General features: G+C 44.0%; 1 protein-coding gene across 1 annotated transcript in view; it reads left to right on the plus strand.

Moving 5' to 3' along the window:
• rasa4 (RAS p21 protein activator 4) overlaps window positions 1-27,714 on the plus strand; it is a 129,372-nt gene that overhangs the window by 68,861 nt on the left and 32,797 nt on the right. Inside the window, exons 6-8 of the mRNA XM_055657920.1 lie at window positions 10,908-10,989; window positions 20,430-20,564; window positions 20,902-20,993. Coding sequence (XP_055513895.1) covers window positions 10,908-10,989; window positions 20,430-20,564; window positions 20,902-20,993 — 309 coding nt within the window. The remainder of the gene's footprint in view (window positions 1-10,907; window positions 10,990-20,429; window positions 20,565-20,901; window positions 20,994-27,714) is intronic.

Consider the following 27,714-nt stretch of genomic DNA (forward strand, 5'->3'; position numbering starts at 1 on the left):
TAAAACGCATAGAACGGCCGTCGGAACGATTCCCTAGTTACATCTTGCACTCCAACAAAATATAATCCAGGACCAGTAAATCCAGTAAAAAACCCCGTTTTAACCCCGCCCTCCCTCAAACGCGCCAAAATCGGGCACACGGCCAGTGGCAGAATTGCAGCGCCGCTGAGGGTAAGTATTGTAACATACCTACATTGAATCAGGGCTAATCTATCTCTTCCTCTCAACCCCATTCTCCTGTCTTTGCCCCATAACCCCCGACACCCATACTAATCATGAATCTGTCAATCTCAGCCTTAAAAATATCCATTGATGGCATCCGCAGCTGTTTGTGGCTATGAATTCCACAGATTCCACACCCTCCGACTAAAGAAATTCCTCCTCATCTCCTTTCAAAATGTGTGTCCTTTTATCCTGAGGCTTTGGCCCTTGGTCCTAGACTCCCTCACTAGTGGAAAAAATCCTCTCGACATTCACTCTATCCAGGTCAGGCCATTTAACAGGCATCATAGATCCATACAGCATGGAATTAGGTCCTTCGGCCTAACTTGCCCACGCCGGCCAAGATGCCCTATCTGCACTTGTCTCACCTGCCCATACCCTTCTAAACCAATCCTACCCATGTACCTGTCCAAATGTCTTTTCAATGTTATGATTGTATCTGCCTCTGGCACCATATACCCACCCTTTGTGTGAAAATGTTGCTCCTCAGGTTCCTATTAAATCTTTCCCATCTCACCTTAAACCGATGCCCTCTCATTCTTGGTCCCCCTACACTGAGTAAAGGACTCTGTGCTTCTACCCAATCTATTCCCCTCGAGAGCAAGCAGTAGTGTGGAAGCCTGGTTGGTTATTGATCAGCCAAAGAAGGTTGCACTGTGGACCTCCGCCCCCCCCCGACTTAAATTGGTTCTGTCCTAAAGAGTGCTGCATGAGGGCCGGTACAATTCTTCCCATGTGCTCATTGGAATTTCAAACGCGGCGATGTGGAACCCCGAAATGCAAGTGCACGGTACTCAAGTAAAATCAATTTTCATTTTCGTTGATAAAAAATATTGCTGAACCCATTTGTCATAATCGAGAAAAGTCATTTGCGTTTTGCTCAGTGAAGCCAGCTATCAGGTTACCCTTTGAAATTCAAAGAGCATTTATCCTTTGCTTTGATTCACTTATTTCTTCCTCCTCATCCCCCGCCCACCTCAAGCCGAGGTAATTCTATACACCACCCTCCCACAAAATGGGAAATATTTGTATTGCAAATGTAAAGAGTGCTGCATGCTGCATGCTGAGTTTAGGAAATATCTGGTTGGGAATTAATTGGATGCTGAGCTTGTCAAACACAACACACATGCACCGACAGAGTCTGGGCTGTTAATTGTGGACACCTGATGGTACATAAGTCTAGGGAATCATGACACATTGCACATAGAAAGGATGGATTAGACACAGCCACAACTCACAGCTCGATTTGTCAGAGATGTCCACAAATCCCAAAATCGTGTACAGAGATTTATTTGCCTCTTTCCTCAGTATTACACAAGTGAAGAGCCCAGTAACGTCCATTCATTGCTTACATACATACCCACCCACCCAGCCAACCTGTCTCACCACAGACAGTGAAAATGTCAAAATGCATCGTGTCTAACCATGTACGGTATTTCCACACGACAAAAACGATTTTCACTGTACCTCGGCAAATGTGCCAATAAACTAAACTAAACTAAACACATGGGGAAATGGCTCAGACATTTATCACAGAGAGAGAGAGTGTGAGCGAGAGAGAATGTGAGCGAGAGAGAGAGAGAGAGAGAGAGAGAAAGAGAGAGAGAGAGAGAGAGAGAGAGAGAGAGAGAGAGAGAGAGAGAGAGAGAGAGAGAGAGAAGGCAACGAGAGAAAATCCATCACACACACAACTGGAGAGCAACCCACACACATTTTTCTCAAGGAGCTGGAGAGAAGCCCCCTCATCCCTTGCACACAGAAATATACCCAAGAGGGATATCGCAAATTCAGTCAGAAACGGACCACATATTTACCTCAGAGACAGAGAATATATCATTTACCCCAAAGAGAAAGGAACCCTCACATATTTAGCCTGACGGAAATATGTAGATTAGATGGCACAAAGGTACAGCGGTAGAGTTGCTGCCTTACAGTGTCAGGGATCCAGGTTCGATCCTGACTATGGGCGCTGTCTATATGGATGTTGTACATTCTCCCTGTGACTGCGTAGATTTACTCTGGGTGCTCCGGTTTCCTCCCACTTTCCAAAGACATGCAGATTTGTATGTTAATTGGCTTCTGTACATTGCCCCCTGTGTGTAGGACGTGAAACTGAGGTAACATAGAACTAGCGTCGGGGCAATCGTTGGTCGGCGTGGACTTGGTGGAGCGAAGGGCATGTTCCATTGTTCTAAACAAAACAAAACCAAATTATGAACATCCCACATAGCACACACAAAACCCAGATAACTGATAGTGTATGAGTTAATCTAGTATTTACCCATGAGTAACAAAGTTTGTGGGATTTATATAAATGCTGTGGCTGGATGAATTTGAGAGTTAAATGGATAACGGCGGCACGGTGGCGCAGCAGTAGAGTCACTGCCTCACAGCGCCAGAGATCCGGGTTCGAATCTGACAACGGGTGCTGTCTGTACGGAGTTTGTACATTCTCCCCATGACCTGCGTGGGTTTCTTCGAGACCTTCGGTTTCCTCACACACTCCAAAGATGTACAGGTTTGTAGGTTAATTAGCATGGTATGTGTAAATTGTCCCTAGTGTGTGTGTAGGATAGTGTTAGTGCGCTGGGATCAGTGTATCTCTAAAATAAACATCAACCAATCTGTGTACCCATTGTGCTAGCCCCATGAGTGGATGGGCTGGAGATTGTGTTAATCGGGTAACAGTTTATGGCACTACAGTGAATGGCCGCTGATTCTCAGTTTGACAGATAAATTGATCTTCTTGATATCTGGAACCAAGTGTGTGTCGGCTCATTGGAAAGTATTTCACACTGGCAGATGGATCTCAGGTACACGGACTAGAAATTGCCTTACCATCTTTTAACAGTATGAATAGAACAATTCTTCAATTGATTCACAGGATAAAAAATGCTGTCCATACGTGATGCCAGACCTGTCAGTTTCAGTGTGTTCGATGTATTGCATGTTCTTTCGGCTGACGGCATTTAACCAAGTCTTTAAAATGACAGCTACAGAGGAACTGAAGGAATGGATGTTGCAATGAAGGAAGGCGGGTGGGAGAGTGTTCTAGTTTAGTTTAGAGATACAGTTTAGAGATACAGCGCGGAAACAGTGGTCCTTCGGCCCACCAAGTCTGGGCCGACCAGTTATTCCTGCACACGAACACTATCCTTCCAACACACTAGGGACAGTGTAGTTTAGAGACACAGCGTGGAAACACGACCCTTGGCCCACTTCTAAGAGGTGGGGGGCAGAGATCAGCCTATCTGGAGAAGAACTGTGCTCCCGGGAGGCTTGTTGTCAGTGGGGGAAGGCCTCAATGATGCCAGGAGGTAGTTTGCTGGGGAGACTCTGCATCAAGGTAATACTTCACTTTGAGGAAGCCTGCAATATCAACTCCCTTGGGCTGAAGGAAAAGTAACTGAGGTCTCATCTTGAGTGCAGAGTTGCGTGGCCTCCCTAATGCAATTATGAACTGAGATGGTCAGCTGCTGCTAGGATTTTTCCCACCACAGCACAGACAACGTGACCAAACACACATTGATTAGTTAGCAACGTAGCATCAGTTTTGTTCAGAATAAGAAAACCTTGGAGGTACTGGGGAGGAGGGTGCGAGAAAGAAGGGTTCGAATGACGATCTGCCCTTAGGTATTAAAGTCATGAATTAATCTGAGGAAATAATAGGAGTGATTTCATGGTAACATGAATGCAATTAATCAGACAACTTTGAATTGCAAGGGTACAAGAGAATTAAAATATTCTTCACTAAAAAAACAACTCCTTTTTGCACAATCACCCTGTGTGAGATACCATCTACAACAATTACTGCCGGGAGCTCCATAATTAGTTTCTGACGCTGGTGTAAAAGGTGAGTGTATCCATAGGAACCCCGCTGTTCAAAGTAGTCCCTTGTCTTTCCGTAAAGGCAGGGATCTTGCACCATGAAGCAATGAGTGAGTTGATTTCTTGTCCTCGGGATAGGCTGTTTGTATTGCTCGAAGATAGATACAAAATGTAGGAGTAACTCAATGGGACAGGCAGCATATCTGGAGAGAAGGAATGGGTGACGTTTCGGGTCGAGACCCTTCGTCAGACTAGTCAGGGGAGAGGGAAACGAGAGTTTTAGACAGTGATGTGGAGCAGCGTGAGAGGATGTTGCAGAACTCTCCGTCATTGTTGCCCAGAGGACGGTTGAGTCTCCGGAAGTAATTATTTCACATCTCACTGGCCCATTAAACCACAGAGGTTTCAGCATTGTAGCATGTGGTTTAGATCAGAGGCACATGCAGCACAGAACAGACAAAGGTGGACTTTCCTCTTAATGATGTTGATGAGCTGGTTGGAGTGTTTGCATTGCTGGCCTGCTATGGAGCAAGTCATCCGGGGCAGTGTGAGTACCTGGGCACCAGTGCAGTTCATCCAAAGCAGTGTGAGCACCAGAGTGCAGAGTAGAACACCAGTGCGGTTCACCAGTGCTGTTCACCAGTGCAGTTCATCCAGAGCAGTGTGAGCACCAATGCAGTTCACCCAGAACAGTGTGAGCACCAGTGCTGTACAGTGGAGCATTTTATCCAGAGCAGTGGAAGCACCAGCGCACAGAGCAGAGCACCAATGCAGTTCACCAGTGCAGTACATCCAGAGCAGTGCAAGCACCAGCGCACAGAGTAGAACACCAATGCAGTTCACCAGTGCAGTTCACCAGTCATCCAGAGCAGTGTTAGCACCAATGCAGTTCACCAGTGCAGTTCATCCAGAGCAGTGTGGGGACAGAGCACGGAGAAGCCCTTGCAATACTAAACAACCAGACACAGCGTATAGGAACATTCGTCACGACACGTGGTGGATGTACTCTATTCAACGAGGCTGAAGATTCAATGGAGTCGGGAAACGTAATCAACCTGGCAGCATCCAGGATAAATCCGATATTGGGAATGTGTTCCTCGTGAGGCTGCAGTGCTGAAATACAAGTCCCCAGTAGCAAGTGTGCCAGGAAGTCACACTCCAGTTCCTTGCCTGCTCAAAGATGCAAAAATACCACTGGAGAAAATTCCACTGGATGTGAGATGTTGAGGATGAGGGAATAACTTCATTGGAAGCTGATAACAAAATCTTGCTGGAAACAAAATAGGAATGGAGGGTCTGATTGAATAAACTGACAGCAGGAGAGACAAAGAACACCAAAGGGGGTCAGCTGGTGGTTAAACAAACACAGCTATAAGCAGGTACACAAAAAAGCTGGAGAAACTCAGCGGGTGCAGCAGCATCTATGGAGCGAAGGAAATAGGCAACGTTTCGGCCCGAAACGTTGCCTATTTCCTTCGCTCCATAGATGCTGCTGCACCCGCTGAGTTTCTCCAGCTTTTTTGTGTACCTTGGATTCTCCAGCATCTGCAGTTCCTTCTTAAATAGCTATAAGCAGCTTGGACCATGTGTTTTGGCTTGAGGCTATAATGAAGGAAGTGAGACAGATTATGTGGGAGGTTGTGAGGTAATGAGGTCTCCAAGGAAGTGGCTGGAAGCAGCCTTTCCCAAGCGGAAGACTAATGAGCAAAGGTGAGCCCCTCTCTCTTTTCCTTTGTAGTTGCGTCAATGATATTATTGATGTTAACTGTACACAATGCTCCAGGTGGCCCATGTGGAAAGGTACAGTTTTTGTGAAACCCACCTAGATATCAGCTACAGTCCTGTCTCAAAGTCAGGAGATCGTAGGGTTAAATACCTCTCCAAAGATGCCACAAATGCCATAAAGATAGAGACTTTAATATGATCATAATAATCATACTTTATTAGCCAAGTATGTTTTGCAACATACGATGAATTTGATTTACCGTACAGTCATACCAATAAAAAACAACAGAGCACACAAATACATTTTAACATAAGCATCCACCACAGTGACTCCTCCACATTCCTCACTGTGATGGAAGGCGGAAAAACGTATCCGGTGGCGGGCCTCCACGTCGGGGCGATCAAGCTCCTGCATCGGGAGGGAATCTCAGCTCCCCCCACGCCGGGCGATCTACAAATTTGGTACAGACAGGGAGAGGCTTCAGAGGGTAACCAGGACAGCGCAGAGGATCATTGGTTGCCCTCTCCCCTCCCTGATGGACATCTACACCTCCCGCTGCCTTAGCAGGGCAAAGAAGATCACCAAAGACAGCTCCCATCCTGCGTTTGGACTGTTCGACCTGCTGCCCTCTGGAAGGCGCTATAGGTGCATCAAATCCAGGACAAACAGACTCAGGAATAGCTGCTTCCCGAGAATTATATCTACCATAAATTCAAATCCACACATGCACTGACTACACCGCCCAACACGGACTTCCATCTGTATATATGTATATATGTATGTAGCGCCGTAGAATTTGTGCACCTATTCCCCCCCCCCCATCTCCCTTCTGTTTTGTTTTTCTGTTTCTTGTTTTTTGTGTAAAATTGTATGTATGCACTGAGTACGAGCAGCTTTCAGTTTCACTGTACATGTATAGTGACAATAAATGGCATATCTATCTATATCTAAATGATGGAGTAACGCCGTGGGTCAGGCAGCATCACTGGGGTACATGGATAGATGACGTTTTCGGTCGGGACCCTTCAGCAGACGAGAAGAAAGAGATCTCTGGCAGATTTGAGATTCTGTAAAGAGATCACTGGTCCATTCAGTTGTGGTCAAGAGTTGGGAGAAACCCAGGAGGATCCAATCAAGGACTTTATCCTGCACTGATTAACATTCTTCAGGCAGGTTATTACCAAGATGATTTATTTAAAATAGATTTTCTTTAACTGTAAATACCTCAGTCAAAAAGTTAATTGAAAGTGGTGAGATTCAATGAGAGGAATTAATTTACACAATACAGCCTGACAATTTTTCATTATCCTCAGTGTTAAAATACTGGATTTCATTGCATGTGAATGTGACTAGGATGCGGTGGGGCACGTACGCAGGTGCAGTTGTTGCATCCAATGACAAACTGGTGAAATGCGACGCTCACTTTGATGCAGATCCTGAGTGCCACAAGTTTGCTTAAAAAGAGGCAGAGAAAATACAAGTGATTGCATGGAACTGAGTGATGAAACACCTTCACTTTAGCAAATTACATCCGTGAAAAACTGGCTGGATTTTTCCGTATTTCAAATGGACTATTCTAACGTGAAGAATCAACAGTTATCAAAGCGGATCCAATTTTATATTTTAAAAATAATCTTTAGATTAAATAAACTTGCTACTTTTATGAGAACAGACGATATATACAGGTAAGCTGGCATTGACCATTTGGCATTCATACTTGTTCTGCATTCAATAAGATCACGGCTGATCTTTTTTCCTCAGCTCTACATTATTACACCAATACCACACCCCTTGATTCTCTTAATATCTAGAGATCAGCCCCTGTCATGAATATATTCAGTGGCTGAGCATCCAAGCACTCTTTGGTAAAGTATTCTAGACAATAGATGCAGGAGTATGCCATTCAGCCCTTCAAGCCAGCACCGCCATTCACTGTGATCATGGCGGATCATCCACAATCAGTATCCCGTTCCTGCCTTCTCCCCATATCCCCTGACTCTGCTATCTTCAAGAGTGCTTCAGCATATCGAGTGGACGCCAGCCAGCGTTCGACCGGTACACTAGAATTGTCCTACATACCACGGACAATTTACAATTTTACTGAAGCCATGATCACAGCTGGCTTGAAGGGCTGAATGGCCTACACCTGCACCTATTGTCTATTGTCTATTGACACATGGGACCACAGAAATGAGGACCATCCATCTGCAAATGAGGGGGAAATAAATTTATTCAGCCAGAGGTGATAAAACTTTAGAATTCTTTACCAAAGAGTGCTTGGGGGCTCAGCCACAGAATATGTTCATGACCTGAACATTCCTGCCTTCTCCCCATATCCCCTGACTCCACTCTCTTTAAGAGCTCTATCTAGATATCCTAGCCTGAGGAAATACCATTCCTGCAACCTGCCCTGTAAGATTTTTTACTTTTAAATTAGATTGCCAATGCTCTAGAATATCCTTCCTGAAGTGGAAAGTCACGATTCCAGGTGTGGTCTCACCAGGGACCCGTATCAATTAAAGGAAGATGTCTTCACTCTTAAGCCCAAATTCTGCTGCAATAAATGACAACATGCCATTTGCACTCCCAAGTTGTTTGCTGTATATACATGTTAACTTTCAGTGAATCATGTACAAGGGACCCAGGTTCTTCTAAATACCAAGAATTTTCATCTCTCACCATCTAAAAATAATACTGCTTTCTATCAGAATGAATCATGTTTCCACATTATATTTCTACAGTCCTGTCCTCGCCCATTCTCTTAACCTGTGTCCTGCGCCTGTGTCCTCGTGAAGCTGCTCAGCATCCTCCTCATTACTCATACTGCCACCAAGATTCATATCCAACTCACGACTATTGATCTTAAACAACCTGGCCCACATCACCAATCCCTGAGGCACTCCACTATCTCTGGCCTCCCAACCCAAAAATGATCTGGCCTGATTTTCCAGTAGCTCACCTGTACCGATCCTCAACCCTCCCTCATCACTCCCTGGAGGACTTTTCCCATCCCATGGACCCAGCCATAGCCCTGGACCTGCACGCTCTTTACAAATGTAATGGCTACTGGGAGCGCCTTTCCCAGTGTAAGGCTGATTCTGGGGAGTGGCTGATTCCTTGGGCATTATATACCACTGAATTCCCATTCCTGGTTGCTGTGCCTCTACAAAGTACTTTTAGGTCTGGCTGTTTTGAAATAGGTTACTGTGAGTGCTTGCAATCTGTACTTCTGAAATATAAAGCATGAGCTCCTTGACCCCAAGAGTGGTCCCTCTGATGCCAGAGTTGCAACGATGTTGGTAATTGGAGAAAAATAATTCTCCATCCGCCCATCTCTTCCAAGTTTGAATCAGGCACTGGTTATTTGTAAAATGGCTCCAAAACAGTTGGTATTGCCTCCCCACATAGTAAGAGGCAAACATAATAAAAGGGAAGTTCATAGGCATGTGAGAGAGATAAGTAGTAGGAGTACAGGGAAGTGAGCAGAGGGGGAAATGGGACTGATGGATTGCTTCGCTGGCTGCCAGCACGGGTCCAGCAGCCGGGTGTGTTTTTGCGGTGAATCACAAATCATTTGGTAATATATCTGAGGAACTTTCACAGCTATTTGCAACATGAAAGTGCATTGAGTTATTTTTAAATGGGGATGACACGCAGAGTTTGCATTATTTAGATATTACTTGTCCAGTGTTCTGAATAAACTGCTTTTGCTCTTTAGTTCTGCCTTCAATACCATCATTCCACAGACTTTAGTCAACAAACTGCTGCTGCTTGGACTTAAACCATCCACGTGCATCAGGGTACTAGACTTCCTGACCAACAGGCCACAGTCTGTTAAAGTGTACGGTGTCTCATCCCCCCCCATATCGCTCAACACCGGCTCCCCACAGGGCTGTGTCCTGAGCCCCCTGCTGTCCACTCTTCTCACTTATGACTGTTCGGCCAAACATCCGGACAATCGTATTGTGAAACGGCCGTGGTGAGATTAATCTCCCACAATGATGAGTCAGCCTCCCTGCCATTGAGGACATTTACATCAGCAGGTGCAGGAGCAGAGCCTCAAACATCATGAAGGACCCCACCCACCCGATAAATGGACTCTTTGCCCCCCCCTCCCCTCAGGGAGAAGGCTGCGCAGCATAAAGGCCAGGACAACAAGGCTTAAAGCCAGTTTCTTTCCCGAGGCCGTGAGACTTTTAAACTCCCTACCTCACTGACTGAACCCTCACTACCCCAGTGAACTGTCTGCTGCTACTGCTGCTGCTATGGACATTATTATGCTGCTGCCTTTCAACCATGCTGCTTTTTTACTTTTTACTATTTATTCATAGGCTCATCATTATTTAGATTTTATTGTGGAAGGTTTTTATTTATGTTAGAATTTATTGATGTCTAACTGCGCTATTACGCTGCTCGGACCCGAGTACAAATTTTGTTCATGATTCACGTGGAAGCGAGTTTTTATCGAATGACAATAAATGAATGAACCAAACCGAAGCTACCCAGGGGTATGGAGGAAGTGTAATGGCAGAAATGCACATTTATGCCTCTGTCCCACTTAGGAAACCTGAACAGAAACCTCTGGAGACTTTGCGCCCCACCCAAGGTTGCCGTGCGGTTCCCGGAGGTTGCAGGTGGTTGCCGGAGGTTGCAGGTAGTGGAAGTAGGTAGGGGGACTAACAAAAACCTCGGGGAACCTCCAGGAACCGCACGGAAACCTTGGGTGGGGCGCAAAGTCTCCAGAGGTTTCCGTTCAGATTTCCTAAGTGGGACAGGGGCATTACTGCTTTTGAGCCCCTCATCCTCTCAGTGGGAACTAAGGATGTGGGGTTGTCGTGGTGTCCCCAGTGGGCCTGAGTGTGTGGTCCAAGTCATGAGAGACATTCTAGGTATTTCATTTTGTGACTCATGCAGAGGAATGTTTTTAGTAATCGGTGTATTTGGATGATTTTCAACCAATTATATTTTTGAACTATTTTTGATGGAATTGTACAGTATTTGTTTCCCTCTTATTCATTATTATCAGTTACATCCAGCAGTGGTGAAAGTCATTGAAATATGAGTTCTCTGGAAATGTTCTGCGCTTGTGAAAGTCACCGCATAAATACAAGTCTACTTTCCTTCTTTTCAGAGACCTGGCTCGGAAGGATTTGAATGGAGCCTCGGATCCCTTTGTCAGAGTACAGTACAATGGGAAGACCCAGGAAAGCTCTGTGAGTCTAGCCAGTTCCAATATTGGTGATTAAGGATCTGTTCAGTATTTACCAGCTCCTATAGTCAAGTCAAGTCAAGTCAAGTCAAGTCAAGTCAAGTTTATTTGTCACATACACATACGAGATGTGCAGTGAAATGAAAGTGGCAATGCTCGCGGATTTTTTGTGCAAAAGACAAACAACAAAACAACCAAACAAATTATAAACACAATCATAACACACATATTCTTTTACATAATAAATAATAGAAAGGAAAAACGTTCTGTAGAGTTAGTCCCTGGTGAGATAGGCGTTTACAGTCCGAATTGCCTCTGGGAAGAAACTCCTTCTCAACCTCTCCGTTCTCACCGTATGGCAACGGAGGCGTTTGCCTGACCGTAGCAGCTGGAACAGTCCGTTGCAGGGGTGGAAGGGGTCTCTCATGATTTTGGTGAAAAGCATCATGAGCTGGTGCTTTTTAAGTGCTTCAGTTTGGATTCAGGCTTGGAGCCCTGTCATTCAATATGAAAGTGTCTGATCTGCCCCAGATCCCATCTCCACAGGCTCAGTTCCCCATAACCCTCAATTCCGTGATCTTTCAAAAACTAATGATTCGGCTTCCACAACGCACTGGGTAAAGAATTTCAGACATTCACTGTTATTTAGTACTGACACACCTCAGTACTAAATAACAGTAGCTACCTAATCTGGTAATTATTTCACCTTGCTCGAGGTTTTCCCACAGGTGTAAACACCTTGACATTTACCCTGTTTGCTCCTTCAGAACCTTGTCCCTTTCAGTGAGAAGGCTTCATATTCTTTTAAACTCCACAGAATGTAGATCTAATTTCTTTAGCTGTTCATAATAGGACATATCCTTTATCCCAAGGATTAGATTAAAAATGTAATTTACGGAAAATTGCTCATAACTACATAACTCTGATATTCTATTTTTTGTACTTTGCAAGAATTTCGTGCTTTACCTACACTCTTCAGACTTTTACACAAGATACATTTTATGGCACATTCTTTAAATATGAGTGTTGTCTCCATCAGGTTGTTTAAAATATTTATCTAGATGACTCGAGCTATTTCTGTCAAAACTGCCTCTCTGCTGCACTCTCCTCAAGATTTGACTGAATTAAGTTCAATCACGTTCTGTGCCTTCTATGTAGCAAGAGGCCAGCCTTGTGTGGAATGTTTGCAGATTCATGTTTCATTGTTAAACTTTGACACCCTCGAAATGCCTGTCTTTTCATTGACAATACTCGGCTGCACAATTTAATGCTGGATGCGCTTGTCATAGAAATGGAAACAACTAAGGGCTTTTCTCTTACTCCTGACAACCATCCATCAAAAAAATCTCAAAACAATGGAGGAACTCAGTGGGTCAGACAGTATTTTCAGGTCGAGATCCTCTGTAACAATATGCTCTGTTGTCGTACAGGATCCTATGTATTTCACCTCAATCTTACAACAAAAATCAATGTGTATTCTTTGGGAAGTCTTCATCGATCAATTCTAACTATGGAGAGGAAGTAACATTGGCTTGAGTTACGAGCTTCATTAATAGCACACTTTACTGACTGCTCTTCAAATCCATTATCTAATCCCATCCAATAGATAAGTCTTCTGGGCATTGCCTTTATTGTAACAATAATACCCACCCAGCAAGTGTGAGGTTTTTGCACTTTAGGAGCTTGAAAGGGGAAGGTGCACAGATAATAGCAAGACCCTTAACAGCATTGATGTACAGAGGGGTCGTGGGCTCCAGGTCCATGTCTCCCTGAAAGTGGCAACACAGATACAGTAGTAAAGAGGGTGTACGGCATGCATTGGTCACGGCATTGAATGTAAGGGACTGGAAGTCATGTCACAGCTCTGTAAGACTAAGGTGAGATCACATTTGGAGAATTGCTTGCAGTCTTGGTCACACCATTAGTGGAAGGGTGTGGGGGCTTTGGACAGGGTGCAGAGGAGGTTTACCAGAACGCTGCTAGGATTAGAGGGCATTAACTGCAAGGAGAGGGTCCACAAAAAAAACAGCTGGAGAAACTCAGCGGGTGCAGCAGCATCTATGGAGCGAAGGAAATAGGCAACGTTTCGGCACGAAACGTTGCCTATTTCCTTCGCTCCATAGATGCTGCTGCACCCGCTGAGTTTCTCCAGCTTTTTTTTTGTGTACCTTCGATTTTCCAGCATCTGCAGTTCCTTCTTAAACAAACTGCAAGGTTGGGCAAATTAAATTGTTTTCTCTGGAACACAAGAGGTTGAGGAGGGACCTAGCGGATATAAAATGATGACAGGCATACATAGGATAGGCAGTCAGAATCTCTTTCCTAGGCTGGAACTGCCAAACACCAAAGGGCATGGCTTTCATGTGAGAAGGGTAAATTTTAAAGGAAATGTGACAGGCAAGTTATTTTACATAGCCTGGAGTGTGCTGCCAAGGGTGGTGGTGGAGGTGGAGTAGATAGTGGCATTTAAGAAACATTTAGGTAGGCATATGAATATACAGGGAATGGAGAAAGGTGGAGCATGTGCAGGCAGATAAGTAGTTTATCTTGGCATCATGGTGGGCACAGACATAGTGGTTTACAGTTTAGTTCATTGTTACATGTACCAAGGTACCGTGAAAAGCTTTTGTTGCGTGCTAACCAGTCAGCAGAAAGGCAATACCTAATTACAAACGAGCCGTTTACAGTGTATTAGACCAAGTGCAGACCCGTTGGGTCTGCTCCCCCAATGGTGTGATCCCCCAACCCAATATTCCACCATGCACCCGTCTCCTCCAATGGAACTGAAGCCGTTCTCAAAAGTAAGATTCCAGCACTGCCCTGCCTCTTTAAAAAAAAATCCATTGACACCTCCCCTGCCTGCTGCAGCAGTGAAAAGTTCAGTGTTCCTGTCTTGCAACTTTGTTTCGAAGTGTGTTGGAAGCTGATAGGAAGGAGCAGCCGTCAACGAATCAAAAGGCAGGAAGGGATCCGTACTGCAGGCGGATGGATTTGAGTTTTATATATTAATAGATAGATAGATAGATGGATGCATGATAAGGGAATAACGTTTAGTGCAAGGTAAAGCCAGCAAAGTCCGATCAAGGATAGTCTAAGGGTCACCAAGAAGGTAGATAGTAGTTCAGCACTGCTCTCTGGATTTGGTTGGATGATTCAGCTGCCTGATAACAACTGGGAAGAAACTGTCCCTGAATCTGGAGGTGTGCGTTTTCACACGTCTACACCTATTGGCTGATGGGATGAAAGGCTTCTTCTTGTGCTGTAAATGTTCTATGTTAATACGTGAATCTCCTCTAAAAACTATCTTCACAACGTCACAGAATGGTTACACCATGTAAACAAAGTTTGTTGTCTGTGACTGAAGTAATGCTTCTGCCCTATACAGTGGCTTGCAAATGTTTTCATACCCCTTGAACTTTTCCATATTTTGTCACGTTACAACCACAAATGTAAATGTATTTTATTGGGATTTTATGTGATAGACCAACACAAAGTGGTGCATAATTGTGAAGTGGAAGGAAAATGATACATTGTTTTCAATTTTTTTTACAAATAAAAAAAATGTAAAGTGTGGCGTGCAAAAGTATTCAGCCCCCCCCGAGTCAATACTTTGTAGAACCACCTTTCGCTGCAATTACAGCTGCAAGTCTTTTGGGGTATGTCTCTACCAGCTTTGCACATCTAGAGACTGAAATTTTTGCCCATTCTTCTTTGCAAAATAGCTCAAGCTCAGTCAGATTGGATGGAGAGCGTCTGTGAACAGTAATTTTCAAGTCTTGCCAGAGATTCTCAATTGGATTTAGGTCTGGACTTTGACTGGACCATTCTAACACATGAATATGCTTTGATCTAAACCATTCCATTGTAGCTCTGGCTGTATGTTTAGGGTCGTTGTTCTGCTGGAAGGTGAACCTCCGCCCCAGTCTCAAGTCTTTTGCAGACTCTAACAGGTTTTCTTCCAAGATTGCCCTGTATTTGGCTCCATCCATCTTCCCATCAACTCTGACCAGCTTCCCTGTTCCTGCTGAAGAAAAGCATCCCCACAGCATGATGCTGCCACCACCATGTTTCACAGTGGGGATGGTGTGTTCAGGGTGCAGTGTTAGTTTTCCGCCACACATAGCGTTTTGCATTTAGGCCAAAAACTTCAATTTTGGTCTCATCTGACCAGAGCACCTTCCTCCACATGTTTGCTGTGTCCCCCACATGTCTTGTGGCAAACTGCAAACGGGACTTATGGCTTTTTTTCAACAATGGCTTTCTTCTTGCTGCCACTCTTCCATAAAGACCCGATTTGTGGAGTGCACGACTCAAGTCAAGTCAAGTCAAGTCAAGTTTATTTGTCACATACACATACGAGATGTGCAGTGAAATGAAAGTGGCAATGCTCGCGGAACAACAAAACAACCAAACAAATTATAAACACAATCATAACACACATATTATTTTACATAATAAATAATAGAAGGAAAAACGTTCTGTACAGTTAGTCCCTGGTGAGAAAGGCGTTTACAGTCCGAATTGCCTCTGGGAAGAAACTCCTTCTCAACCTCTCCGTTCTCACTGCATGGCAACGGAGGCGTTTGCCTGACCGTAGCAGCTGGAACAGTCCGTTGCAGGGGTGGAAGAGGTCTCTCATGATTTTGTTTGCTCTGGAGTTGCACCTCCTGTTGTATAGTTCCCGCAGGGGGGTGAGTGAAGTTCCCATAGTGCGTTCGGCTGAACGCACTACTCTCTGCAGAGCCTTCTTGTCCTTGGCAGAGCAATTCCCGAACCAGATGGTAATGTTCCCGGACAAGATGCTTTCCACCGCCGCTGCGTAGAAGCACTGGAGGATCCTCGGAGACACTCTGAATTTCCTCAATTGCCTGAGGTGGTAAAGGTGCTGCCTTGCCTTACTCACCAGTGCTGAGGCGTGTGATGACCATGTCATATCCTCAGAGATGTGGACTCCCAGATATTTAAAACAGTTCACCCTATCCACAGGATCCCCATTTATACTCAATGGAGTGTACGTCCTCGGATGATGTGCCCTCCTAAAGTCCATGATCAGCTCCTTCGTTTTTTTGATGTTCAAGAGGAGGCTGTTCTCCTGGCACCAGAGTGCTAGATCAGCCACCTCCTCCCGGTAGGCCCTCTCATCATTGTCTGAGATCAGGCCCACCACCACAGTGTCATCAGCAAACTTAATTATTGAATTGGAGCTGAACCTAGCCACACAGTCATGTGTGTACAGGGAGTACAATAGGGGGCTGAGGACGCAACCCTGGGGCGATCCTGTGCTCAGGGTGAGGGACTTCGATGTATTCCCTCCCATCTTGAGTTGTCCTGTGGACAGATTCTCCCACCTGAGCTGTGGATCTCTGCAGCTCCTCCAGAGTTACCATGGACCTCTTGGCTGCTTTTCTGATCAATCTCTCCTTGCCCGGCTTGTCATTTTAGGTGGACGGCCATGTCTTGGTAGGTTTGCAGTTGTGCCATACTCTTTCCATTTTCGGATGATAGATTGAACAGTGCTCCGTGAGATGTTCAAAGCTTGGGATATTTTTTATAACCTAACCCTGCTTTAAACTTCTCCACAACTTTATCCCTGACCTGTCTGGTGTGTTCCTTGGGCTTCATGATGCTGTTTGTTCACTAATGTTCTCTAACAAACCTCTGAGGCCTTCACAGAACAGCTGTATTTATACTGAGATTAGATTACACACAAGTGGACTCTATTTACTAATTAGGTGACTTCTGAAGGCAATTGGTTGCACTGGATTTTATTTAGGGGTATCAGAGTAAAGGGGGCTGAATACTTTTGCACGCCACACTTTTCAGTTTTTTATTTGTAAAAAAAATTGAAAACCATGTATCATTTTCCTTCCACTTCACAATTATGCGCCACTTTGTGTTGGTCTATCACATAAAATCCCAATAAAATACATTTACGTTTGTGGTTGTAACGTGACAAAATGTGGAAAAGTTCAAGGGGTATGAATACTTTTGCAAGCCACTGTATTAACTAATGAATCCTTTTCAGCTCCAAAGCCAATCCATGATGCCAATCTCTCATCTTGAGTGTAATTTCTCTCACCCTTTGTCAGTGAACATGACCCAAGCATAATTGTATTTTCTTGACCATTGTTCCCTGCATTGATTACAGCTGCTACTCCACAATGTGAAGCAGCACCTGCAAGTTTCAATGTCTATGTGGTATCAGAGTGAACTAATAATAACTCAGTATGATCAGCACAGGTGTCAGGGGTTATAGGGAGAAGGAAGGAGGATGGGGTTAACAGAGATAGATCAGCCGTGATTGAATGGCAAGGTAGACTTGATGGGCCGAATGGCCTAATTCTGCTCCTATCATTTATGAACATGAATTCCCAGATTCTTCTTCTATAAATAGTTTAGCATTAGCTGTTCTTTGCCCTAATTGCATTTTTCATCTTTTTTTCCCATATCTGATGTAAAGGAGTCAATGCTATTGCAAGGTCCAGCAAAAATCATGTGTCATTTTGTACTATTCTTAAGAATGACCAAAGTTCTTCAATATTTTCAGAATTATTTTTATCTTTGCAATTACTTCTGCTTTTTAATTCATTTTTATTTGACTATTTCAAACCACTTACAGTTAGTTTTAGCTTGAGGTAACTGTCTCAATTTGGCTGAATACATCCTTCCCATTTTTTGAAGTTTACGCTGTGTTCGTGGAGCTCCACCTACTCCTGACAATATTCACATATTCTCTTCAGTATTTAAAGCTATTAATGCACCATCTTGATTGCATTGACTATGATCCATAACTTGTAATATCTTCCCCATTGTGGCTCCACACTATCAGGTACTTCGGTGCAGGAAAAGACACAAAGTGCTGGAGTAACTCAGCGAGTCAGGCAGCAGATCTGGAGAACATGGATAGGCGGTGTTCCGTGTCGGGTCCCTTCTACTGACTGACCTGAAACGTCACCTCTTCACGTTCTCCAGAGATGCTGCCTGGCCCGCTGAGTTACCCCAGCACGTTGCGTCTTTTTTTTGTTGTAAACCAACATCTGCAGTTCCTTGTTCCTACTTCTGTGCAGGAGTTGTGCTTTTCCAGTGTAGTTGACTCTCCTTTGCATTTAAGTGAACACATGCACGACATGATCGATCTGGCCTGGGAAAAAGTTTGGTTCCTGCCGACTGCCTTCTTCACCAGAGTTGACTAGTTTGGCCACTTTCAGCACTGCTACAGAAAATGCTCGTTTTGCAAACTCACCGGTCTTCAACATCTTTTTGTTCTAATTTATCAATCTCTGCTTTTCCTCTGGTTATTCTACACATACGGGACAGGTTAATGCTTACAGTAGGTTGGTGACTGTGTCTGGCTTGATACACATGTGCTCAATGATCAGTAGTTCTCCAGCAAATGTCCTTGAACATCTCTGCCCATTTTCCCAATACTGCAGCATGTCCGGTGCTTTTAAAACATCCATGTTCAACATCTCTGCAAGTAAGAATTTCATTGTGTTGGTCGGGGGATGTGACAACGAAACACTCATGACTCTTGACTCTTTTCAGTCCAAGTGCAATACTCAAAACTATTTGCCCATCAATGTTTGGTGATTAGTATAGTCGGTTGCAGACATGGGTGAGTTTACTTGATGCTTAAAGCAATTCAATAAATATTTCATCCAACTTAGAATCTTCAGAATATGCTTTCAAGCCCACTCTGCTGTTTCTGGATGTGCTCGGCTGAACCTAGTCATGGATTCTTGAGTAATCCGGTGCTGAGTCAAAGCTCATGTGGATGAGCTGACCATGAAATCACTCTTGAAATCACTCTGCTGTCCACTATTGCCACTGGTCACACTAGTGCCACATGGACTCAGTTCTTTAATTGTCCTTATTTGGTTTCAGTATGATGTCGACTTCCTCCTCCGTCGCTTCTTGCTGTAACAACTTCCCTTTTGGTTGGAAATCACACATGTAGAGCTGCTTAGATTCACTGCTTTGGCATTAGACTTGCGTGCTTCACATTAGTGCCCTATCCCTGCTAGTTCAAACATCTCACTGTTTTAAATTGACATTAATACAGTGGATGGCTCATGTTACATTGGTAACAGTAATTCATGCCAGCCTCACCCTTACACTTCAGTTTCTATTTTGGAACTCTGACCACTGAAGTCGTTCCATAACTGTAAACCAACATCATGTATTCAAGAGAGAATTAGACATAGCTTTTAGGGAGAACGGAATCAAGGATATGGGGAGAAAGCAGGAACAGGGAACTGATTTTGGATGATCAACCATGATCATATTGAATGGTGGTGCTGGCTCGAAGGGGCCGAATGGCCTACTTCTGCACCTATTTTCTATGTTTCCATGTTTCTGCCTTGCACTGGAAGAAATGTGTATGCATTGGAGACAGTGCAGAGAAGGTTCATTGTCTTGCTGGCTGGGTGGCAGGGGTTGACATATGAAGAGAGGGTGAGCGTGTTGCACCCATACTCATTGAAGGATGGAAGGATGAAAGAAGATCTAATTGAAACATGAGGGTCCAAGGGGAATTGACAGGGAGGATACTGAGAGAATATTTCCTCTTAAAGGGTTTTTTTTTGTGGTTAATAAAAGGCAGGGATTTCAGACAGGGATGAAGGGATGTGTATTCTCCCACAAGGTCATGAATCTGGAATTCTCTAACCCAGAGAAATGTGGAAGGTGGAGGGAGTAGGTGGTGGGTGGCAATTGCATGTACTCCAGGTGGAAATATACAGGCATTTGAACTACAAGTGAATCAAGGTGTATTGGGAGGGAGGGAGAACTAGAAAGTTGTGTAGAGGCCAGAACTGCATCAGCCACATTTTGATCAACAAACTGACCCACCTTATGCTCTGCATTCTTATCCATCATTACATCTCCATGGTCAACTCATTTTTCGCACACAAGATCAACTGTGAGATTTTGTTTGCCCGAGATTTTGATTGAATCTGCACATTGATTAAAACACAAGCAAACTTGCTACACCGGGCAATATCCAAAGGGGGAGCTGCTTTTTCGAGGTGATTTATCTTCTTGCACTTGCACATTGCACAATTACGCTTTGTTGAAAGTCTTGCCTCACTTCTGATTCCCAACTCGTTTGTAGCTCGAGATAGAGAAAAAAGTAAGTAGTTCACTATCTTGTGTTGGTAAATACCTGCTTGATAGGCATCCTCTCACTTTGTGTTTTCGACCATGTAACGCTTGCAAAACAGAAAATCCTGCAGATGCTGGAAATCTTAAATAAAACCAGGGATCTTCTAACATACTCAGCAGGTCCAGCAGCATCGACAGAGAGATACGTTCCAGATCAACCTCCCTCAGCTGCTCTTCAACATTGCAGCTGTTTTAGCACTTCTGATTAGCAATAGGCAATTGAATACATGGACACTCCTCAAATCCAGGGAAATTTCCTGACACCAAGTTTTCTTTTCGTAGGTTGTGAAAAAGTCCTGTTACCCGCGTTGGAACGAGGTCTTTGATTTTGCTCTGGATGATTCTGTGACAGAGAACACGTTATATGTGGAGGTGTGGGACTGGGACCTGGTCAGTAAAAATGACTTCCTGGGAAAGGTAGGTATCACTTTCAAGTAAACCTGGCTTAGAAATGTTAGGTTGGCAGATCAATTTCCTTCCTGGGATAAATAAAGTTCTATCGTATCGTATCGTATCTAAATGGGCACGGTGTGGTTTAGTGGACAGTGGGTGTGACTGGGGGCGTCATGGAAACATAGAAAATAGGTGCAAGAGGAGGCCATTTGGCCCTTCGAGCCTGCACCGTCATTCATTGTGATCATGGCTGATCATCCACAATCAGTAACCTGTGCCTCCCTTCTCCCCATATCCCTTCACTCCGTTAGCCCCTAGAGCTCTATCTAACTCTCATAGTCTTGTTCTGTCTGCTCTCCAGGTGGCATTCAACGTTAACAAGCTCCAGATGATCCAGCAGAAGGAAGGCTGGTTCCTGTTGCTTCCTGATAAGGCAAAGAGGAATGAGACTGAGTAAGTTCTCTATGGTTTTTTGGTTCCTTTATTGCGAAATAAAAGGGAGGATGAACCTAATTTCATGCCTGTGTTTGTGTCTTCTTGAACCAAAGTCTTGACAAATAGTGAAAGGCCTGGATAGAATGGATGTGGAGAAGATGTTTCCACTAGTCTAGGACTAGAGGGCATAGTCTCAGAATTAAATGACGTTTCTTTAGGAAGGAGATGAGGAAGAATTTATTTAGTTCGAGGGCAGTGAATCTGGGGAACGCATTGGCACAGAAGGCTGTGGAGGCCAAGTCAATGGATATTTTTATCCATTGACAGATGGCAGAGATAGATAGATTTTTGATTGGTAATGCAGTTAGGGGTTATGGGTTTGGGGGATATTGGAGGAGAATGCAAGAGAATGGGGTTAAGAGGGAAAGATAGATCAGCCTTGATGGAATGGCGGAGTAGACTTGATCAGCCGAATGCCCTAATACTACTCACCTATGAACATCCCAATGCATTCAACTGTCCATGGAATTAACCAGAGCAAAGGTGATTAGGAGCAGGGTATTTAGGGCATCTGGGACCTCAATTATTTTTGTGGGGTCTGGAGGAACATTCCTATTATTCATGACCCCACTCAGATAATTCTAGAACTTTCTTTTTACTTGTTTCTGGTAGAGAGTTCTATTTACCTGTCGGGTTCTACAGGCTTTTATACATTAAGGAGGCTCCCTCCCACCGGATTCAGGCCCCCATCACTGGGGACTCTGCTACAGTGGTGGTAACAGAACTGGGATAGTACGGCAAATTCTGCTACTGCTCCGTTCATACCAGGAAGAGGAGATGCAATATTCTTTCTGAATTCTCACCCTCACAAGAAAGAGTTGACCACGAACAAGACAAAATAGTTTACAAGAGCGAGGGAGTTCAGGTGCAGCAGAAATCAGTGGGGCAGAATGGCTTGTTCCACTACTGTAAATTCCATGTAGATTTTGTTTAGGTGAGAGATACAGCGCGGAAACAGGCCCTTCGTCCCACCGTGTCCGCGCTGACCACAATCCCCGTACACTTGCACTATGCTACACTGGGGACAATTTACAATTTTACTGAAGCCAATTAACCTATAAGCCTGGAGGTCTTTGGAATATGGGAGGCAACCGGAGCACCCGGAGAAAACCCACACAGTCGCCGGGAATCAAGTTCCATACAGAGAGCACCCGTACTCAGGATTAGAAACCTAGAAACATCGAAAATAAGTACAGGACTAGGCCATTCGGCACCGAGCTATCACCGCCATTCAATATGATCATCCAAAATCAGTACCTTGTTCCTGCTTTCTCCCCGTATCCCTTGATTCCGTTAGCACTGATTCCGTTGAACCAGGGTCTCTGGCGCTGTAAGGCAGCAACTCTACCACCGTGTCACCCTAACTTTCCATAAGAAGGTTTGAGTTGGGGCAGTCTCGTTTGTCTAGTACTTGTACATGTTATATTGTCTAGAACCTGTTTGATTACCTTGGTGCAGGAAACTTGCCAAATGATCATCCTTTAGTGTGCCCGCTTGCATGAATACCTTCAATGTTATCAGGTTACTGTAAGAATCAGTAGTAGACTCTTATCACACATAACCATCAGCAACACATGTTTGGAATGGTTCCAATACCAACATTGGTTAAAAGGGACATTCTCAATATAAAGGAACAGTCAAATGGATGCAGGCTGATCTATAACTGAAATCTATTTACCTATATTGATCAATTCCACCAGCAAACATCTATTAAATCTTTTAATCACCTCTATTGGACCACCTCTTAACCTTTGGAATTCAAGGGGCACTTCACAACTTTAACCTGTTGTTGCAGTGGTGTATTTACACTGCTTTCACAGTATTCATCTGAGGAATTCTTTGCCACAGAACGCTGTGGAGGCTAGGTCAATGGATATTTTTAAGGCAGAGATAGATAGATTCTTAATTCGTACGGGTGTCAGGGGTTACGGGGAGAGGGCAGAAGAATGGGGTTAGGAGGGAGGGATAGATAAGCCGTGATTGAATGGTGGAGTGGACTTGATGGGCCGAATGGCCTAATTCTGTTCCTATCACATATGACCTTATGTTTTCTCCTGGTGCTCAGGAGTAGGTTAGCAGAAGCAGATCAGACGGAAGACTTATCTGAATAGATTATATTAGAATACGTTTAAATGTAGCCAGCGAGAACAAAATCTCGGGACCTGCCAGTGAACTTCGAAATGCGTCTATTTTTCTCGCAGCCCCACTGTCACATTCCCACTTGGCCATGGACATGTTGTGCATTTTAATCGTGAAGTGGTAGCAGTTAAATGGAAGTTTGTGGGGAAAAAAGTAAGGGAGGGAAAGAAGCAGAATTTCAGAAAGTGATGGCGTAATTACGTCCGATGAGTGACGGCTTCACGATAAACGAGATATTTTGTTGTTTTGTTTTGCTCTGACCAAATCCAGCTCAGCCTTCGCACAGCACTGACGTGTTAGATTATTGTGTGGGTCATAGATGATGCATACTATTCAAAGCCTCAGTCACAGTCATCATTGGTGAGTCACCTCGTTTCAGCTCCCAGAGAAACAGACTTGAAAGTGTAGCTCTGATGGGCCATTCCTGGGGTATTCCCACTATTCATAAATGAAAACATTTCATCTCTTAGTCATAGCTGCGTGGTGCTTTCTTAAAGGCTCCTAATGTTTAATATACAGTCATTTTCTTTCCCTTTAGTTCTGTTTCAGTCAATACTGTTTTCGGCTCAATGCCCACCCCTGCCATCGCAAATCCCCTGCCCACCCCTCTACTTTGCAATGAGCCATATGCCAGTCACCCCACAGGAAGCCAAGCAGAAGAGTAGGTCGCGACACAAAACGTCACCACTTCTCTCCAAAACTTCTCCCCAGAGATGCTGCCTGCCCCGCTGATTTACTCCAGCATTTTGTGCCTATCTTCAGATTTAACTTGGTTTAGTTTAGAGATACAGCGCTGAAACAGGCCCTTTAGCCCACCCAGTCCGCATGGACCAGCATTCCCCGCACATTAACACCACTCTACACATACTAGGGACAATTTAACATTTCTGCCAATCAACCTACAAACCTGTGCGTCGTTGGAGCGTGGGAGGAAACCGAAGATCTCGGAGAAAACCCACGCAGGTCACGGGAGAACAACGTACAAACTCTGTACAGAACAAGGACCCGTGGTCAGGATCGAACCCGGATCTCTGGCAGTTGCTCTACCGCTAGGCCACCGTGCCGCCCGCAATCTCTGTATCCTGCCATGGATTGTCCAGGCGGAGCTCTGAACTGGGTCATGAACCAACAACCTTCAGATTGAGTTTGACTGCTGACACAATTCCCATCTCCCCTTCTAATCAAGTTTCCAGTTCACCAGCATTTAATATTTTGATTTGGTATTTTGTCAGAGTTGCCTCCTTAAACATTGCCTATTTTCAATTTTCAAAATCATCAAAGCAATGTCCTGGGATCCCAACTTCTAAAGCTGAGGATATTTACTTCAGTAATCAGATGAACTTATCTGTACCACAGTAAAGGTTTGAGCATCTCACTCACGGTCTACAACCCATCCGGTTTACATCCCACTAATTTCATTAGGTTGAGACTCAAGTGAGATCTCCAACAGTGTCTAATGTGCTCCAGATAAACAAGAAGGCATTGCAGATAAAATTAGTGCCGGCATTTTAGGATTGTTTGATTAGAACTACCTTGCTGTTGGCAACTCATCTATGTTGATCCTGGCTTTATCATATTTCTAAAGGTTAAAGATCAAGTAGATTTATTTTTAGATTTGAATGCAATTTTTCTTTTCAACATTCTGCTGCTGAAATAACAAGCCAGATTGGCATCAACTGCTCAGAGGTAGGGACGGTCTAATCTTGGACCACATGTCGCTTTGAAAGCACCAGCTGTGCCTGCACATAACACATAAAATGGTTTTAGTAATAGATTGAAATGAACCTCCTCAATTTCCATTTGCTTCTGCCCTACATTTGGGGATTCCATTTAACAATCTAACCTATTGCTGTGCTTGTACAAAAAATCCCAGCAGCTGTCAGAATGGTTTCCTAGAGCAGAATGCGTTGGGTCCATTGAGTTAGGAAACATTGCTAGATCTCGTTCTGGGGAACGAGAAGTGTAACAATATGGGAGAATATAGAGAAGAGCAAGATTCTGCTTAACTATAGAAAATGATAAGGAATGAAGGTGACGCATTGGAAGAATTGCTGCCTTAAAGTGCCAGAGAGCCCAGGTTCAACAATGACTACGGGTGCTCTCTGTATGGAGTTTGTATGTTCTCCCCATGACTGCATGGATTTCCCCTGTGTGCTCTGGTTACCTCCACACTCCAATGACATTCAGGTTTGTAGGCCAATTTGACCGGTAAAAATTGTAAATTGTCCCTAGTGTGTAGGATAGTGTTTGGGGATCGATGGTCGGTGCGGACTCGGTGGGCCAAAGGGCCTGTTTCCATGCTGTATCTCTAAACTAATTCAATGGGATGAGAGTGGAAGTGGCCAACGGTTAATAGACAAGGTTGTAGCCGTTCAATGGTCTGCCTTTACGGAAGAGATTGTTTCAGTATGGTTGAGGCTTTTTTCACAGGAGGTGCAGAGGAAGAACAAACCATGTTGTCTGGATGATGACAGAGATACAGAGAAAGGTGAAACAAAACAAATGATGTAAATGGCAAGAGTAGGATTGTGAGTAACAGCAAGAATCAGGATGTTTGCAAAAGAATCAGGGAGGAAGTGATTAATTAAAATAGGAGAGGAAAAGAGAATGTATTAGAAAAGATTAGTTGCCAACATGAATGGGAATCCAAAAATCCCCATATGTCAGTAAATAATTAAATGCTAATATAAAAAAAGTTGGCCTCATTCAGGACAAAATTAAGTAGCTTGCGCATGGATGCTGAGGGTGCCGTTAAGGTATTAAATGATTACATTGCCCCTGCCTTCAATAGCAAAGAAGATTCTGCCACATTAGTAGGGAAGAGGGATTTTGTAGGAACACTGAAAACATAAAAAATTGATAGCAGGGCGATATTAGAATATTAACCGAATGAACCAGGATTGGATGGGATGCCACCTGGGATATTAAGGGAAATACAGGAGGTACAATATCACGGACATTGACTATGATCTTTCAATGCCCTTTGGATATACGTATGATGCCCAGCCTGCAGATGTAATGGAGACAGGCCAAGGAAACAAGAGGGAACTGGATAAGTAATTGGTGGACAAACATGTCCAAGGCTATCAAGAAAGAACTAGTGGGTGAAACTAATGAGTTGCTCTGATGGAGAGCCAGCACAGTTGTGATGGGCTGATTGGCCTTCTCCTGTGCCGTATCCTTTCCATGATTCTATGGTTTCCTCGGAGAAACAGAAACCAGTATTCTGCCTCACTGCAGTTGATGACATTTTTCAGTTGCCACCTGCATGGTTCAGTTATCCTGAGACCCAGGAATGGGTGCCAAGCTCTTGGTATTTACGCCACTACATCTGGGCCAAAGGTGCAGTTTTAATTAGAACAGATGTAGGTTACTGAATCCCTCAAGCTTGCTCTGACATTCAAATATATCGTACCATTGACGAATAAAACCCCATCTGTAATTTTCAGTCGAACCATTTTATTTATGGGATGCTGCCACATAGCATTTCTTTACACATTTGGCTGCTATATTAAAAAAAAAACTTCATTGGCTCAGGACTGATTCGGGGCAAGGCTGTGAATATAATCTGATATAAATGAAACTCATTTGCTGTTGCCCATTGCCAGAATGGACAGACTGAATTAGAATTTGCACTCCGATTGTTGTTGAGATGAGGTTGCCATTGAGATATCAAGAAGGATAGTTATCTCTGGATACAACAGACATCTCATGGAATAGGCAGCAATGGAGAATATAAGGTGTTAAGTAGAAAGTTAAAAAGTGGGATTATAATCTTACTCCCTGTGCCACGGGCTAGTGAGACAGAAAATAGGAAGATATTACAGTTTAATGCATGGCTAAAAATCTGGTGTAGATGGGAGATCATTGGATTATTAGGCTCTTTTCCAGGGCAGGTGGGACCTGTGTGAAAAGAACAGGAAGCATCTAAAATGAAGGGCACCCACCTTCATCCCCAGGGCTGTCCATCTTTTTAATGCTGGTCACTGACTCATGAACATATGAAATGAAATAACCTTCTATATGCACTTTTTAATTGAAGCACTTAGGAAGCACTTTAAAACTATTGCTATGTGTTGAATGTTGATGTGCGGTGTGTGTTGTGTGATTGTGCAGTGTGTCTGTGAAATGCGTGTGCTGGTTGATTGTGCAGTATGCGTGCTGCTTATGTTTGTTGATTGTGTCCCTTTTTAAAAAAGCTACTGTAATGCGCCTTTTTAAATTGCCCCTCGGGGACGAATAAAGTGCTTTGAATTGAATTGATCTTTGCAGTGAGTCTTGCTGGTCCTGTTTGGGAAGGTTTAAACTAGTGCAGCAGAGGAGGTGGGAACCAAGACAGCGAGTTAGCAGATGAGCTGATTGAGGAGATAGTGGTTAAGCCAAGTAAATCTAATACCAAAAACAGGCAAGGCTGGGATAATGAAAACAAAAGGTGAAGGGTCCCAACCCGAAACGTCACCCATATTTTTCTCCAGAGAGTTGCCTGACCCACTGAGTTACTCCAGCACATTGTCTATCTTTAGTACAAACCGGTATCTGC

Source organism: Leucoraja erinacea, chromosome 28, assembly GCF_028641065.1.
Source record: "Leucoraja erinacea ecotype New England chromosome 28, Leri_hhj_1, whole genome shotgun sequence".
NCBI classification, from domain to species: domain Eukaryota; kingdom Metazoa; phylum Chordata; class Chondrichthyes; order Rajiformes; family Rajidae; genus Leucoraja; species Leucoraja erinaceus.